At 46.0% G+C, this 17,680-nt stretch overlaps 1 protein-coding gene across 2 annotated transcripts in view; it reads right to left on the bottom strand.

Moving 5' to 3' along the window:
- ublcp1 (ubiquitin-like domain containing CTD phosphatase 1) overlaps window positions 1-16,517 on the bottom strand; it is a 38,116-nt gene extending 21,599 nt beyond the window's left edge. The window contains exons 1-3 of one of the 2 annotated variants that reach the window (XM_055642613.1): window positions 16,402-16,517; window positions 10,391-10,569; window positions 3,741-3,832 (exon numbers count right to left, since the gene is read on the bottom strand). In XM_055642613.1, the coding sequence (XP_055498588.1) occupies window positions 3,741-3,832; window positions 10,391-10,544 (246 nt within the window). In that variant the 5' untranslated portion in view covers window positions 10,545-10,569; window positions 16,402-16,517. Of the gene's footprint in view, window positions 1-3,740; window positions 3,833-10,390; window positions 10,570-16,379 lie in introns of both variants that reach the window. The other variant, XM_055642612.1, reaches the window with a different exon arrangement.
- Between the last annotated feature and the right edge of the window lie 1,163 nt (window positions 16,518-17,680).

Raw genomic sequence — 17,680 nt, 5'->3', positions numbered from 1 at the left:
AACCTCGGTGAGACTAAGTGCAGACCTACACTCAGTTCGCAATAACCAACCTGATCTCGCGGTGGCTCAGCACTTCAGCTCCCCCTCCCATTCCGAATCCGATCTTTCTGTCCTGGGCCTCCTCCATGGCCAGAGTGAGGCCCACTGCAAATTGGAGGAACAGCACCTCATATTTCGCTTGGTTAGTTTACACCCCAGCAGTATGAACATTGGCTTCTCCGAATTCAGGTAGTCCTTGCTTTCTCCCTCCTTCCCCTCCCATTCCCAGCTCTCCCACAGCCTACTGTCTCCGCCTCTTCCTTTCTTTTTGCCGAAGCGCCCCCCTCCCTTCCCTCCCGACATCAGTCTGAAGAAGGGTCTCGACCAGGAAACCAAGAAGCAAGAGTTACTCCAGGGAGTTACTCCAGCTCCAGCGAGTGATTCTGCGTTGGTTTTCAGCAGTCGTGGCGAGGCGGCCAGATCTCCCGCAATGCAAAGGGAGGGAGAAAGCGGCCGATGCCGACCAGTTGCAGTGGCAGTGCGCCTGTGCAGGGCGGCACATGCGCACAAGCACGGCCAATGATGTGCTGCCAAAGATCCTCTCTATAGGATCTTTGGTGCTGGCTGTGGTTGTGCGCATGTGGAGGGGGAGGATGTGCAGGCCGTGGCAGTGTGCATGTGCAAGGCGTATTGCCGTGCTGGCGGTCGAGGAGCGGACAGAGAGCAAGAGAAAGATAGAGAGGGGGCCCGCTCAGAATTAAACGATAGGTGTCCCGGGTGCTTGCCAAGCCGGGCAAAATGGCATGGCTTTTAGGTTGCCCAGCGGGACTGTAGGTTGCCATTGGCAACCGGGCAACCGCTAATTTCGAGCCCTGAATGAGGTAGTATGCTTTGGATCTTGGGCAGTTCCTTCTCTCCTCCATACTTTGCTCTTGCCATCACTCTGATACAAGTTAATCTTTGTCTCATCTGTCCTCAAGACCTTTTTCCAGAACTGTGGTTGCTCTTTTAAGTACTTCTTGGCAAAGTGTAACCTGGCCATCCTATTTTTGCAACTAACCAGTGGTTTGCATCTTGCAGTGTAGCCTCTGTATTTCTGGTCATTACGTCTTCTGCGGACAGTGGCCCTTGTCAAATCCACACTGGACTCCTGAAGAGTGTTTCTGATCTGTCGGACAGGTGTTTGGAGATTTTTCTTTATTATTGAGAGAATTCTTCTGTCATCAGCTGTGGAGGTCTTCCTTGGCCTGCCAATCCCTTTGTGATTAGTAAGCTCACCAGTGCTCTCTTTCTTCTTAAAAGATTTTCCAAACAGTTGATTTTGGTTCGCCTGTTTGGCTGATGCCTCAAACAGTTTTATTCTTGTTTCTCAGTCTCATAATTGGCTTATTTGACTTTCATTGGCACAACTTTGGTCCTCATGTTGATGAACAGCAATAAAAGTTTCCAAAGGTGATGGAAAGACTAGAGGAAAGACTAGGTGCTGAGAGCTCTCTTATACCTGCATTATGGAGGCAATCAAACACACCTGAGCAATTACAAATGCCTGTGAAGCCATGTGTCCCAAACATTATGGTGCCCTGAAATGGGGGGCACTATGTTTAACACAGCTGTAATTTTTACATGGTGAAACCAAAAGGTATGAAAAGCACAGAAGCAGGCTGTCCAGCCCAACACCTCCAGGCCCACCATGTCTAGACCTTTCCTCTTCATGTACCTGTCCAAATGGCTTTTAAATGCTACCATATTTCCAGCCTCAACTACTTCATCTAGCAAAATAAAATAAAGTGCAGGGGTAACTCAGCGGGTCAGGTACCATCTTTGGAGAACGTGGATAGCAAACGTTTTGGATCATGACCCTTCTTCAGATTGATATAGTAGAGAAGAGAAAGAGAGGTGGGGGTGGGACAATGCCTGGCAAGTGATAGGTGTATATCAGTGAGGGGGATTTGATTTTCAGATAGTTGGTGAAAGGCCAGAGATGGAAAGACATAATAGCCCTGTCCCACGGTGCTAGTTCATTCCAAGAGTTCTCCCGAGTTTGCCCTGATTTGAACTCGGAGATTTACGGTAATGGCCACTCGTCGGTACACGGGGCTCTCGTGGACATTTTTCAACCAGTGATCCAAAAATAGGAATACCTATCCCTGTACCAACTCCTCAGCCGCATATTCCCCTGCCCCATCTTCCCATCCCTACCTTAACTGGCATATGAAACTAGGAACAATCCAGAGATCACCACAATCAAGGTCCTACTTTTAAACCTTTTGACCAACTTCCTACATTCACTCTGCAGGACTTCATCACTTTTCCTATGTTTATGTTTATGTCAATGTGCACAATGACTTCCCTCTGCTTACCCTCCCCCTTGAGAATGTTCTGCAGCCACTCCAAGCCACCCTGGACCCTGACACCAGCAAGGCAGCACACTCTTGTGGAGTCCAATTTGCTGCCACAGAACCTCCCGACTGTCCCGAACTAAGGAGTCTCCTATCACTATAGCCCTGACCGACTTCACCCGACCCCGCTGTGCCTCATAACCTTGCATGTTGCCACAGAACTGACTGCTACTCTCCTCTAATTGGTCAGTCCTCCAGCAATATCTATGTAATCTTTCAAGCAATATGTTAATCCTTCAGAGTATGATATCCTTCAAGCAATTATGATTCCTATGTATGGCACTGATGAGGGATTCCTTCCTGCTGAACAAAGAAAAAAAAGTACTGACCAAAGTACAGAGATCCAATTTGGCAGAGTTTGCAGCAACAATTTAACTAACTGTACCATGAACTCTTTTCTCGAAACATTGTGTTAGCACGGCATGCACCTTCACCAATATCCCTTATTCTTTGGAGCGCAGAAGGTTAAGGGGGGACTTGATAGAGGTTTTTTAAATGATGAGAGGGATAGACAGAGTTGACGTGGAAAAGCTTTTCCAACTGAGAGTAGGGAAGATTCAAACAAGGGAACATGACATGAGAATTAAGGGACTGAAGTTTAGGGGTAACATGAGGGGGAACTTCTTTACTCAGAGAGTGGTAGCTGTGTGGAATGAGCTTCCAGTGAAGGTGGTGGAGGCAGGTTCGTTTTTCATTTAAAAATAAATTGGATAGTTATATGGATGGGAAGGGAATGGAGGGTTATGGTCTGAGCGCAGGTATATGGGACTAGGGGAGATTATGTGTTCGGCACGGACTAGAAGGGTCGAGATGGCCTGTTTCCGTGCTGTAATTGTTATATGGTTATATATGGTTATATTATTGTTTCCAAAAATGCTGCAAAATTTGCTGATTGCTTGTAGCATTTTCTGATGCTGTTTTACATGGCAGGGCAAGAATCATGGCCTTTTCTCAAGCTATGGCGCAGGCCAAGTCAAGAAAAGGCAGGCTAACATTTTAGACTAAAGAGAGAATATATTTCACTAAATCTCATTCAATCAAACTATTAACTTAGAAGATAGACACAAAATGCTGGAGTAACTTAGTGGGACAGGCAGCATCTCTGGAGAGAAGGAATGGGTAACGTTTCGGGTTGAGACCCTTTTCAGTCTTGACCCAAAATGTCACCCATTCCTTTCCTCCAGAGATGCTGCCTGTCCCACTGAGTTATTCCAGCATTTTGTGTCTATCTTCAGTGTAAACCAGCATCTGCAGTTCCTTCCTAAACTATTTCCTTTTCTTTTCCTATACCAGAATCAGCCAGACCTAATCCAAACAATTGAAACTAAGTGTATTTTCACACGTTGAATATTTGATTCCTACCAGGCACTCCTCCCTGCTGCCCATCATCATAATCTTAGTATTTGGTTTCAATTTAAGCACGCCCAGCTTTACGTCATCTTCTGCAGCTTTACCTGTAAGCAAGAAAAACTATTAATTTAGATTTAATACAAATGGAAAAAAAAATGGACAAAATGAAGCATCTCAACATTGTCTGCACTACACTTGTCAGTAGTTACCTGAACTTTCCTCCTAAAATCCAAATGTTGCTGTAACGTCTTAACGGTGCAATACTATATTCTGCACTTGGGTCATGTTCTCCTTGCACTACCTCTTGTACTTGTGTATGGCTTGAGTGTACTCCAGTATACTATGTCATGATTAGATTGAATGAAAACACATTATTTTCCACTGTATCTCGGTACACCCGACAATAATAAACCAATAACAATATTTCATCCTGCATGATAATTTTCTTCTGTTTTGCCCTTTATATAACTTCCCAATTAACTTTAATTATACCCACTGCCTCAATATAATGAACTCCACTCCTTCACCCGTTTCTCCCGAATCCCGAGATTCACCCGAATCTCAAATGATTCATGGGCTGGGAGAGTGTACACAGAATCATTCATTCGCACCTCAGTCTGAACTCTTTTGGGATCCCAGGAGACCATTCAGCTTGGAGTTCTCCTTGCAGAATGCCAGTCAGTCCAATTCCCCCTTCTTCCCCATGCAGATTATTCTCTCTCAAGTGCCTATCCAAATACCTTTTGAATGCGTAGGAAGGAACTGCAGATGCCAGTTTACACCAAAGATAGACACAAAATGCTGTTGTGTGTTGCGTGTGATCCTTGTGCTTCTGTTTCTTGTTTCAGTGCAGTAGTAATGGTGGGTACAATGGTGCAACGTTCTACCTGCAGCATGTGGGAAGTCAGGGAAACTGCTGGTGTCCCTGATGACTAGGAAACTGAAGCTGTTGCTGGAGGATCTCAGGAACATCAGACACAATGAGAGCTCTTTGGATAAGACTTAAATTCAGGTGGTCATGCCCAAGGTCCAGGAAGAGTGTAGGTGGGTGACCAGTAGGAAGAGTAGTGGGCAGAGTGCAGGTGACCCCCTATGGCCACTCCCCTTCAAAACCAGTACACAGTTTCGATACTGTTTGGGGGGGAGAAATGCCCCACCAGGGTTGTGCAGCAGTATCAGGCAGGGCGGTGGCATTGAGATTAGTTTGGAGCCACAGCAGGGAAGAACCATAGTGATAGGAGACTCATTAGTTAGGAGGGGTGGCAGACAGGAGATTCTGCGGCAGCAATTGAGACGCTAGGATGGTGTGATGCCTCCCTGGTGCCACAATCCAGGATGTCAGGGAGCAGCTACATGGCTGTTTCAAGGGGGAAGGTGAGCAGCCAGAAGTTATTGACAATAGACAATAGGTGCAGGAGTAGGCCATTCGGCCCTTCGAGCCAGCAACGCCATTCAATTTTATCATGGCTGATCATCCCCAATCAGTACCCTGTTCCTGCCTTCTCCTCATATCCCCCAACTCCGCTATTTTTCAAGAGCCCTCTCTAGCTCTCTCTTGAAAGCATCCAGAGAACCTGCCTCCATCGCCCTCTGAGGCAGAGAATTCCACAGACTCACCGCTCTCAGTGAGAAAAAGTGTTTCCTTGTCTCCATTCTAAATGGCTTACTCCTTATTCTTAAACTGTGGACCCTGGTTCTGGACTCCCCCAACATCGAGAACATGTTTCCTGCCTCTAGCGTGTCCAAGCCCTTAACAATCTTATAAGTTTCAATGAGATCCCTCTCATCCTTCTAAACTCCAGAGTGTACAAGTCCAGCTGCTCCATTCTCTCAGCATATGACAGTCCTGCCATCCCGGGAATTAACGTTGTAATTGTGCATGTTGGCACAAATTACATATGGAGAAAAAGGGATGAGATCCTGCAAAGTGATTATAGGAAGTTAGGCAAAAGGTTAAAAAGCAGGACCTCCAGGGTAGGGGTGTCTGGATTACTCCCTATGCTATGTGCGGGTGAAGATTGGAATAGGAAGATAGGGCAGATGAATGAGTGGTCAAGGAGTCGGTGCAGGGATTCCGATTTTTGGACAATTGGGATCTTTTCTGGAGCAGAGGTAACCTCTACAAGAGGGATGGGGTTGTACTGGAGGGGAACGATTATTCTGGCATGCAGGTGCTGCACAGATAGGTTTAAACTAGATTGGCAAGGGGTTGGGGTCCAATGCAGGACTGCGTGGCGAGGAGAGAGGCTGGAAGTTAGTGATGAAGGAAAGTACAATGGACAGAATGGGCATGACAGAGCGAGGAAGGGTTGTTGGATCGAATTACACTTATTTTAATGCGAGAGGCCTGATGAGCAAGGCAGATGAACTTGAGGTGTGAAGAAAGAACTGCAGATGCTGGTAAAATCGAAGGTAGACACAAAATGCTGGAGAAACTCAGCGTGTGAGGCAGCATCTATGGAAAGAAGGAATTGGTGACGTTTCGGGTCGAGACCCTTCTTCAGACTGGGCATGAGCAAGGCAGATTAACTTAGGGCATGGATATGTGCACGAATCCTGTTGCAGCCAATACAGAAACCGGACAAAGAGAGGAAAAAGGATGGGCAGCTCAATGCTCCAGGGTACAGGCGCTACAGACAATACAGGGTGGGTTAAAAGAGGACGCAGCGTTGATTTATTGTTCAAGTAAAATGTAACAGTGGCAGTCCGAGATTACATTACTGATGGTTCGTCCAGTGAGCCTGTATGGGTGGAGCAAAGAAATAAAAAGGGGATGATCACATTGTTGGGAGTGCACTCCATGCCCCCATATAGACCGCAGAAAGTGGAAGAGCCAATATGCCAAGAAATTGCAGGCAGCTGCTGGTCTAATAAGGTGGTCATGGTAGAATCTTAACAAATGCCTTGCTGAAATCCATATGGACAACTTTCCCCAATAGAGACGGGGACAGTCATAGTGCTAAGGACTTGGACAGGGGGGGAATTTGCCAAATGTGTTCAGGAAAGTTTCTTCAAACAATATGTAGAGGGGCCTGACATGAGAGAGGGCAAAGCTGGACCTACTCTTAGGAAATTGGACAGGAGTATCTCTCCTCTGTGTTTACTGTGGATAAAGATGTAAAGACTGGAGAACTTGCATCAGTTAATGGAAGTGGCTTGAGGAATATTACTGTCAAGGAGGTGCTGAATGTGAAGGTGAAAACTATATGAAGGTGGATAAACCTCCCAAGCCTGATCAGATATATCAAAGGATACAAATCATCATCAGATAGGGCAATGAGCCAGAAGACTGGATAATATTGACTCTACTTAAGAATAGGTTTATGCAGGGAAAAGCTAGCAAACTATAGAGCAGTGAGCCTGATGTCTGTAGTCGGCAAGTTAGCAGAGTATTCTGAGGGATAAGATAAATATGCATTTTGATAGACAGGGGCTGATTAGGGATGGTCATCAGGGTTTTGTATGAGGGAGATCATGTCTCAAGAATGTGAGTTTTTTGAAGAGCAACTAAAAAGGTTGAGGAGGGCATAGCCATAGATGGCATCTATCTAGATTTCAGCAAGGCATTTGATAAGGCTGTTCTGGAAGTTTGATCGCATGGGATGATGGAAAGTTGACAAGGGCAGCTTATACATGGGAACATTAAAAAATTGCAAATTCCTAAGTTTAGTTCAGACTTAGCATGGAAACAGCCCCTGCGGCCCACCAGGTCCACACCAATCATTGATCACCTGTTCACACTATGTGATCCCATTTTCTCATCCACTCCCTACAAACGGGGGGCAATTTATATAGGTCAATTAATCTACTAATGCACACATCTTTGCAATGTGCTAGGAACCTGGAGGAAACCCATGGGGTCAGAGAGAGAATGGGCACATTCCATACAGATAGAACCCAAGGTCAGGATCAAACCCGCGTCTTTGGCCCCGGGAGCCATACATTCCTGACTAAGTAAAGCATTATGAACCCTTCGTCGTCAATGGGTCTAAACACTGGAACTATCTAAATCCACTCGGAAAGCACCTCGGCCAAAAGAACTGCAGCAGTTCGCAAAGGTGGCTCATCATCATATTTGTCTAGGTCATATCCAGATGGGTGATAAATACCAGCTTTCCAATGAGGCCCATATCTTATACATGAATTTAGCAAGTTATTTGAAACGCAAACGGTATTTTGTTTATCAAAGAGATATTGAATATAAAAGTACAGAAGTAGTGCTCAATTAGGATTTTGATGAGACCACGTCTGAAGTTCTCTCTGTGGTAGTTTAGTTTTGAGATGCAGAAACAGGTCCTTTGGCCCACCAAAACCGCGCCGACCAGCAATCCCCGCACACTAACGCTATCTATCCTACACACACATGGGACAATTTTCAATTATACCAGAGAGTGGTTCTGCAGCCCTTTTTTCAAAAATCGTGTAAATATATTGGAAGCAATTAATGAAAGGATTACTGGACTGAAACCCAAAATTGACAGGTTGTCTTAAGGAAAGGCTGGACAGGCTAGTTTAGTATTTAACTCTAGTCAGAGTTTGTAAAAGAGATAGCGAACTTGACTGACACATCTGAGATACCAGGGGCTCTTCACTGGTTATATGTGGAGTGACGTTTCCCCTTACAATTCCCACAATGAGGAGTCACAGTTCAAAAATACGGATCACCCATTCCACGAAGGGACGAGCAAACTTTCGCCAAGGGTCATAAGTCGTAGCAACATTCTTCTTCAAAGGATAATGGAAACAATTTTGTATGTTTTTTAAAGGCAGAAGTTGAAGATGGAATGTTACCTGAACTAGCTAAAAATGTAATGTAGATGTTACAAGCAGATCAGAAATGAACTTACTGAAGGGCAGCAAAAGTCAAAGGTATTTGCTTCTAAATTCCCCATGACTGAACTTACCTTTCCCAGCCCCAAAAATATTATCAAGCTAGTGCTTTTTCCCAAGTAATCAAAATTATTTCCAGTAATCGCACTATTTTAAAATAACTTATAGATATGAATTGAATAAATAGAAGTTTAATGAACACAGTTAACTGTGCCCTTTAAAGTTCATTGTAAACATGAATACAATTGAAAATAAAGGAAAACTCCGACACTATGTCTCTTTCAGTTTGAGATACATCACAATTTAATCCCAACTCACCATGGAATGATTCGTATTGGTTTATCATTGTCTATACCGAGATACAGTGAAAATTTTGTTTTGCATGTACTCTGACAAATCACATAATTCACAAATGCAATCAAATAATTTACTAAAAGTTAGATTTACTCAGCATTAGCATTCATTCTTGGTATTTACACAAGCTTGGGGAAAGCAAAGAGTGAATGCTCACTCTGCTCTGGAAAGAATGCAGAGAAGATTTACGTGAACGTTGTCATGACTTGAGATCCGGAGAGGTTGGCCAGGCTCAAACTTTATTCCTTGGAGCACCGGAGGATGAGGAGTGTATAGAGGTGAATATGATCATGAGGGGGATAGACAGGGTAGATGCATAGTCTTTGACCCAGCGTAGCAAAATCAAGAATCAGAGGACATAGGTTAAAGTTGAGTAGGGAAGATTTAATAGAAACCTGAAGGGCAACATTTTAAACACAGAGGGTGGAGGGTATATGGAACAAGCTGCCAGAGGAGGTAATTGAGGGAGGTACAATTGTAACATTTAAAAGACATTTTGACAGGTACATGGATAGGAATTTTTTAGTGGGATATGGGCAAACTATGGGCAGGCAGGACTTGTGACAATGGGCCATCTTGGTTGGCAGTGGCAAGTTGGGCCGAAGGGCTATTTCCATGCCGACTCTAAAATTGGGTGGGCGGCGCGACTCGCGTCGCAGCGGCCTCTGCAGTCCGTTTAATTTTATGTCTCGTTTGAATGTAGTTTAAAGTGCTTTTTTTAAAACTGGGTATGTGTGTGGGGGCGGGGTGTGGGGAAACTTTTAAAATCTTTCCCCTGCATGGAGAACCCGACCTTTTCTCTGTCGGGTCTCCGTTGTCGTTGGGGCCTAGCACTGTGGAGCGGCCTCCAACCGGAACGACCTGGGGCTCCAGTCGCGGAGCTGCAGACTTACTTACCATCGTGGAGCTGGCCGAGTTCGGAGTGGGAGGAGCTGTGGTGGCGCGCCGCTGTGACCCGACCCCGGAGATTCGGAGGCTCCAACCGCAGGTCTGGTGGACGGTGACATCGGGAGCCCGCGGGTCCCTGCTGGGAGACCGCTTTTCGGGGCTTCCGCAACTGTGACTTCTCCCGCCCGAGTTGCGGGGTTGAAAATTACCTGGAGCGGGGCCTTACAGCACCCCAACACGGCTTTAAATGGCCACGGGGGCTCCAACACCAAGACCCGGAGCACGGCCTTGCATCACCCCGCGCGGCTTTAATGGCTGCGGGACACTTACCATCGCCAGCTGGGGGGCTTTCTGACATCGGGAGGAGAATGAGGAGTGCAGGGGAGAGATAAGACTTTGCCTTCCATCACAGTGAGGAGGAGATTCACTGGAATGGATGTTTGTGTAAATTGTGTTGTGTCTTGGTTCTTTTTCTTGTGTGTATGACTGCAGAAACCAACTTTCGTTTGAACCTCGTTCAAATGACAACAAATAAATTGTATCATTGTATCAAAATCACACATCGGAACTTTTGTGTGAATGGACATTACCTTTGATTTTCAGACCAAGTAACTTCTGTCGTTCCGGCAGCACACCAGTTAGAGTCTTAATCATCTCCTTCAAGTCCAGAACTGTATCTTCTTCTGTCAGCTTTGTCACAGGATATTCCTGCCCACTCCACTTTATTATAATTGATACCGACATCCTCCCAGGTAATCCTCGTTTTGCTCTAAATAGAAAATCAGGTAATTTTTGAGTATCAAAATTAATAAATGTATTCTAAATGCTACAATACAAATATATTTTATAAAAACTCATTCAAAGAAAACAAACATTTCAAACACCTGGAAGAATGTGAAATCAGAGCCCGATTAAAAAAAAACTAAATACAATAGAATGTTTCATGGACTGTGGATAAGAATATGCCTTATACTTAAACTGAAATATAACTGAAGGATGTTTCAAAGTGATGACATTAAGGATCTCTGGGTTTCAAAATGTACATTTAACACTTTTGATTGGATAGCTAAGAGATTGGAAATACATGTTCAAATCCAATCTTGGTATCAGAATTTCAAAGGCATTGGTAGAATTTACATGGTTGTTGAATTTAGATTACAAACCTAACTGGGGGTTGAAACTTTCCACCAATATCCTGGATGGTGTGGATAATCCATACTGGTGTGGATAATCCCAATTTAGCTAGCTTTTCCATTGGAATTCCATTGCCAATCTCCCCCCCCCGGACACTTATTATTTTTTTTTTTTATTCAAATCGTTTGCTATGTCGCTCTTCAAGGGAGATGCTAAATGCATTTCGTTGTCTCTGTAGTGTACACTGACAATGACAATTAAAATTGAATCTGAATCTGAATCAAATCAACACAACATTCAAGTGACAATAGGTACACAAAATTGCTGGAGTAACTCAGCGGGTGCAGCAGCATCTATGGAGCGAAGGAAATAGGCGACGTTTCGGGCCGAAACCCTTCTTCAGACTGATGGGGGGGGGGGAGAAGGAAGGAAAAGGGGAGGAGGAGGAGCCCGAGGGCGGGCGGATAGGAGGGTGTGAGGAGACAGCTAGAGGATTAAGGAAGGGGAGGAGATAGCAAGGGCTAGCAAAATTGGGAGAATTCAATGTTAATGCCATCCGGACGCAAGGTCCCCAGGCGGAATATGAGGTGCTGTTCCTCCAATTTCCGCTGTTGCTCACTCTGGCAATGGAGGAGACCCAGGACAGAGAGGTCGGATTCGGAATGGGAGGGGGAGTGGAAATGCTGAGCCACCGGGAGGTCAGGTTGGTTATTGCGGACTGAGCGGAGGTGTTCGGCGAAACGATCGCCCAACCTACGCTTAGTCTCCCCAATGTAAATCAGCTGACACCTAGAGCAGAGGATGCAGTAGATGAGGTTGGAGGAGATGCAGGTGAACCTTTGTCGCACCTGGAACGACTGTTTGGGTCCTTGAATGGAGTCGAGGGGGGAGGTGAAGGGAGAGGTGTTGCATTTCTAGCGGTTGCAACGGAAAGTACCCGGGGAGGGGGTGGTGCGGGAGGGAAGGGAAGAATTGACAAGGGAGTTGCGGAGGGAGCGGTCTTTGCGGAAGGCAGACATGGGGGGAGATGGGAAGATGTGGCGAGTGGTGGGGTCACGTTGGAGGTGGCGGAAATGGCGGAGGATTATGTGTTGTGGATTAGGATTCAATTGACAATATCCTAATACAGTGACTTCAGTCTTTGAAGAGAAATCAAAAGTAAGCAATGTCTTTCTTGAAGTTAACTCACAGCAGGAAGAAAATTGATGTTGATGAGCAATGCAACAAAGTGTATGTTATTTGAACAGAAGTTAGAAAACACTATTTAAATGCAACTAAATTTGCGAAAGACAATTTAGCAACTATTCTGCTTGCCATTTCTCATATTTCAAAATTTCACAAAAAACATAGACATCATATTGAACTTCCAGCGACAACCCTGCATATAAATGGTTAGATGAGAAGACAAGTGTTGATTTCCATTACATTTTTTTTTACTGATAAAGCTCTGTTAAATCAACTGTATAAAGAATCGGAGCGTCAATTATACCCACATTTATGTGTTCTATAGCTTGGGTTAATAAATGCACAGCTACTTTTGGAACATCTCTTAGGCAAATAGAAGCTTGATCCCAACTGGAGTAACATGAAATTGAACCCAAGATAACGCTCTATTATTATTATCATGAACTCATCTCAATTTGGATTAGTGAGTCTTACTCAAACCTTACTCATCCACAACCAGTATCTCATGCTGACCTCATACAGAGACTTCCATTTTTGGATTTCTGGACAATTTAAGGTAAACGTGTTGTAATACTTTTAATCGGATTAATCCCTGTTGATTGATATTTAGTTTATTTCCATCAGGGTTACAATAGGTGCTGCATTTAGACCCAGGTCCTGATGACATTGAGTTGAGGAAAGGAAAAAATGAATGATGTTCAGTGATCCTACTGCAAATGGAAGGCGAGATTCGACTGAGCTTTTCCCCGAAGAAGTCTCTAGGTAGATGTGTCAACACATTCAATACCAGCTCACACCTGAAGAAGTCACACAGTGGCAGAGAGAAACAGCACAGTAGAATCTTATAAGGGGGAAGAAATAAAAAAATTTGGGCACAATCAGGAGGCAGCTCAAATGTCAGCGAAGCATCACTCCCTGACAAGCTCAATGCGTTTTACGCACGCTTTGATAGGGAGAACACTGATGTGCCTTCCCGAGCCCCCATTCGCCGTGATGGTATTTCGGTCACAGTCCAGAGGCCGATGTCAGAAGATCCTTTAGAGGGATGAACCGTCGGAAAGTGCCTGGACCTGATGGTATACCCGGTCGTGTTTTAAAAACCTGTGCGGGCCAACTGGCTGGAGTCTTTGTGAACATTTTCAACCTCTCACTTCTGAGGTCTGAGTTTCCCACCTGCTTTAAAAGGGCATCAATAATACCGGTGCCCAAGAAGATCAAGGTGACGTGCCTCAATGACTATCGACCAGTGGCACTAACGTCTGTGGTGATGAAGTGCTTTGAGAGGTTGATCATGGCGCATATCAACTCATACCTCGACAAAAACCTGGATCCACTGCAGTTCATTTACCGCCACAACAGATCAACGGTGGATGCGATCTCGCTGGCTCTCCACTCTGCTCTGGACCACTTGGACAACAAAAACTCATATGTCAGGCTGTTATTCATTGACTACAGCTCGGCATTTAATACCGTCATCCCCTCCAAGCTGGTTACCAAGCTCTCAGATCTGGGTCTCTGCGCATCCCTCTGCAATTGGATCCTCGACTTCCTCATTCACAGACCAGTCTGTCTGTATTGGTGGAAATGTGTCATCTACGATAACAATCAGCACGGGAGCACCTCAAGGCTGCGAGCTCAGCCTCTGCTGTACTCACTCTATACTCATGACCGTGTAGCCGGACATAATGCGAACTCCATCATCAAGTTCGCCGACGACACCACTGTTGTAGGACGTATCACTAATGGGGACGAGTCAGAGTATAGAAGTGAGATCGACCGATTGACCAAATGGTGTCAGCACAATATCCTGGCACCACCTTCTCAACACCAGCAAAACCAAGGAACTGATCGTTGACTTTGGAAGGGGTAGGATAGGGACCCACAATCCTGTTTATATCAATGGATTGATGGTGGAAAGGGTCAAGAACTTCAAATTCCTGGGCGTGCATATTTCCGAAGATCTCTCCTGGTCCCAGCACACTGATGCAATTATAAAGAAAGCACATCAGCACCTCTACTTCCTGAAAAGATTACGGAGAGTCGGGATGCCAAGGAGGACTCTCTCGAACTTCTACAGGTGCACAGTAGAGCGCATGCTGACCGGTTGCATCGTGGCTTGGTTCGGCAACGAGTGTCCAAGAACGGAAAAGGCTGCAAAAAGTTGTAAACACTGCCCAGGCCTCCTCCCTACCATCGAGGGGATCTATCGCAGTCGCTGCCTCAAAAAGGCTGCCAACATCATCAACATCAACACACCATCCTGGCCACACACTCATCTCTCCACTGCCATCAGGTAGAAGGTACAGGAGCCTGAAATCTGCAACATCCAGGTTCAGGAACAGCTTCTTCCCCACAGCCATCAGGCTATTAAACACAACTTCAAACAAACTCTGAACTATAACAGCCTATTGCACTTTATCTGTTTATTTATGTGTATATATACACATTTCATTGTCCTATTTGGGACACATGACAATAAACTCTCTTGACTTGACTTGTCTTGACAATGAGTTTTCTCACAGATTTTAACTATTGCAAAACCGCTCATCTGTCTGGTCAGAAACTCATTACTGGCACTCTGTATTACAATAAAGACTGGGAGTTATATCTCATTGTATGGGTGCAAGCTCTTTGCTTCTGGCAGCCAAGTTATCCCATTGTCTTCCTCTCTCCCTCTGGTCCCTGCTTCATTCCTGGGTTTCGGCAGTGCTGGGGGATCATTCAGCAAAGCGGCACAGCGGTAGAGCAGCTGCCTCACAGTGCCAGAGACCCGGGCTCGATCCTGACTGAAAGCGCTGTCTGGACAGAGTTTGTATGTTCTCCCTGTGACAGCGTGGGTTCTCTCAGGTGCTCCGGTTTCATGTCACATACCAAAGACATGGATTAATTGGCTTCAGTGAATTGTCTCGTATGTGTAGGTTGGAAGTATGCGGGTGATCACAACATGCCATCCTTACTATTGTTAAAGCAACTGTTAATCAGTTGTTGAGGCGAAGCACGCGGATACTCAGAGTTAGGGTTGTTATTCTTCTCAACTTTCTCTTTTTGAATGTTGCTCGGCCTGAGAGTTTCTGCTTTTACTGATTCTAGTTTTAAATAAAAGAGAAACAGAGTGAATAATGAGGCACTTGGGAGACAGGAGAATGCTGTTCTTTTGAACATTGATTGCATCCTGCATGAGAGGTATAAGTAAATGTGTGTCAGATCTTGATCTTGAAAGAGAAGTATCCCATTGTTGCCTTACTTCTTTCCTCTAAACCCTGTCAATTTTCTCCAGTGTTCTGCTTCTACTCTGTATAAGGGGTGGCCCGAGGAGCAGGTAAACAAAACGACAGGTATTTATTTCCACCTATTAAACATCTCACTTGGTACACCAGAAATCCTGTACCTTGCAAATCTTGATGCGGAAACATTTTTGCACAAATTAATAGCAGGAGCAGGACATATGGCCCCTCAAATCTGCTTTCCAATACAATAGGATTGTGACCGATCGGACTTTAAACTCAATTTCACACCACTGACTACAACCTCCTCCCATCCCCCAGTCACATTTCGCCTCCTTGTTTATCAACAATCAACCTGACTCCGTATTAAAATATCATTTCCAACACTCTTTGTGGAAGAATTCCAAACTCCCAATGAGAACAAAAAAAGCAATTGCCTCATTTGTCATGGGGGAAGTTGGGGGGGGGGGGGGGGGAGGGGGAGATAGTAAAGGGGATGGGGGGGGGGGGGTAAAGGGGATGGGGATAGTGGGGGGGGGGGTGGGGGGAGGTGGGGGGGGGGGGGGGGTTTAGGGCGAGGTGGGGGGATGGGGGGGGAGATGATGGGGTGGGGAGATGATGGGGAGGGAGGGGGGGGAGGGGGGGGGATTCAGATTCAAGTTTAATTGTCATTGTCAGTGTACAGTACAGAGACAACGAAATGCATTAAGTGATAAGAGGCGTGAGTTTAGGGGGTGAGGAGAGGAAGCCTGGCCACAGGTCCAGCCCCAGCCCCAGCCCCAGCCTGCAGGGAGGGGGGGAAGGGGGTGGTGAAGGGGATGGGAGAGTGGAGGGGGTTGCGGGGCGGGGGCGGGATGGGAGGGAGGGGGTTTAGGGAGAGTGAAGGAGATGGGGAAGTGGAGAGAGTGAGGGTTTTGGGGGAGAGTGTGAAGGGGGAGAGGAGGGGAGGGGATGGGGAGCGCGGTGTAGAGGGGGAGGGGGGGGAGTCACCCACTGGCCGCCGCCGCCACCTCCTTCATCTTTATTCTTTTATTACATTTTAATTCCAGGGTTTTTACCGTCTGCGCGCCGGCCGGAAGTCCCGTCTGTCCACCGCCGCTGCCGCTCCGTCGGTCCGTGGCCGGAAGTGTCCGCCGGCGCCGGCACCTCCACCCTAAGGTTCCGCCCGCAGGATCAAAGATCTTATAGCCAAGCTATATTCGCTATAAGATCTTTGCGCAGGATGATCTTCTCAGCACTCTCCCAGCCTGCAAATCTTTCTCATTTACTCTGATCACCTGCCTGTGGTTGTTTTTTTTAATGCAGAGCAATGACAAAGATATTTAAGGTGTAACTCTTACTATCCCGCCAACCACTGCCTCCACCTTGTTTAAGAGGGAACTGCAGATGCTGGAGAATCGAAGGTTACACAAAAAAGCTGGTGAAACTCAGCGGGTGCAGCAGCATCTATGGAGCGAAGGAAATAGGCAACGTTTCGGGTCGAAGAAGGGTTTTGGCCCGAAACGTTGCCTATTTCCTTCGCTCCATAGATGCTGCTGCACCCGCTGAGTTTCTCCAGCTTTTTTGTGTAACCACTGCCTCCATCTTCCTTTCCTTGTGATGATGATGATACTTTATTGTCACTTGTACCCTGCTAGGTGCAGTGAGATTCTTGGTTTTTGCGTACAAAGTACACAAAAGAGTCGCCACAAAGGCATCGACAAAGTTACAAGAAGTACTCATCCTTTCTTCGTCTCCCATCTCCTCTTTTATTGTCTGTGACCCAACCTCGAGGCTCCAACCTGCCCGTGTCTGTGGGGGCTCCGACACCACGACCTCGCCTTGACCTCTCGCTCTACACTGGCCTCCCCACTAGTCACGGCTTCCTGTGTCCACGGCGGGCGAATTGGGCCTGCTTCTCGACGGCTGAGTTACTCCAGCATTTTGTGTCCTTCGGTAAACCAGCATCTTCCTACACCCTTCAAACTTCACCCAACTGCCTCTAGCTTCAGGTAGACAAAAGTGCTGGAGAAACTCAGCGGGTGCGGCAGCATCTATGGAGCAAAGGAAATAGGCGACGTTTCGGGCCAAAACCCTTTCCTGTCTTCATCCTCCCTACTGTTGCTCCTTCACAGTCCACATATCATCTGCTCACCCCATGTCTCACTCCACTGTCCTTTTTATACAGGATATCGACCCTCTCAACTCTCAAGCCAGGTCGAGCCTATTGTCAAATGCACATGTCTGGTGAGGTACAGGTACAAGCAGCATCACTTGCACATAGACTCAGAAGATACACAAAAACACAATTGTATTGATAAAACTCACTTAAATTCTGCAAGGCATTAAGAAGAAAAG

Source organism: Leucoraja erinacea, chromosome 11, assembly GCF_028641065.1.
Source record: "Leucoraja erinacea ecotype New England chromosome 11, Leri_hhj_1, whole genome shotgun sequence".
Taxonomy (NCBI): Eukaryota; Metazoa; Chordata; class Chondrichthyes; order Rajiformes; family Rajidae; genus Leucoraja; species Leucoraja erinaceus.
This window is presented reverse-complemented; position numbering and strand designations above follow the sequence as displayed.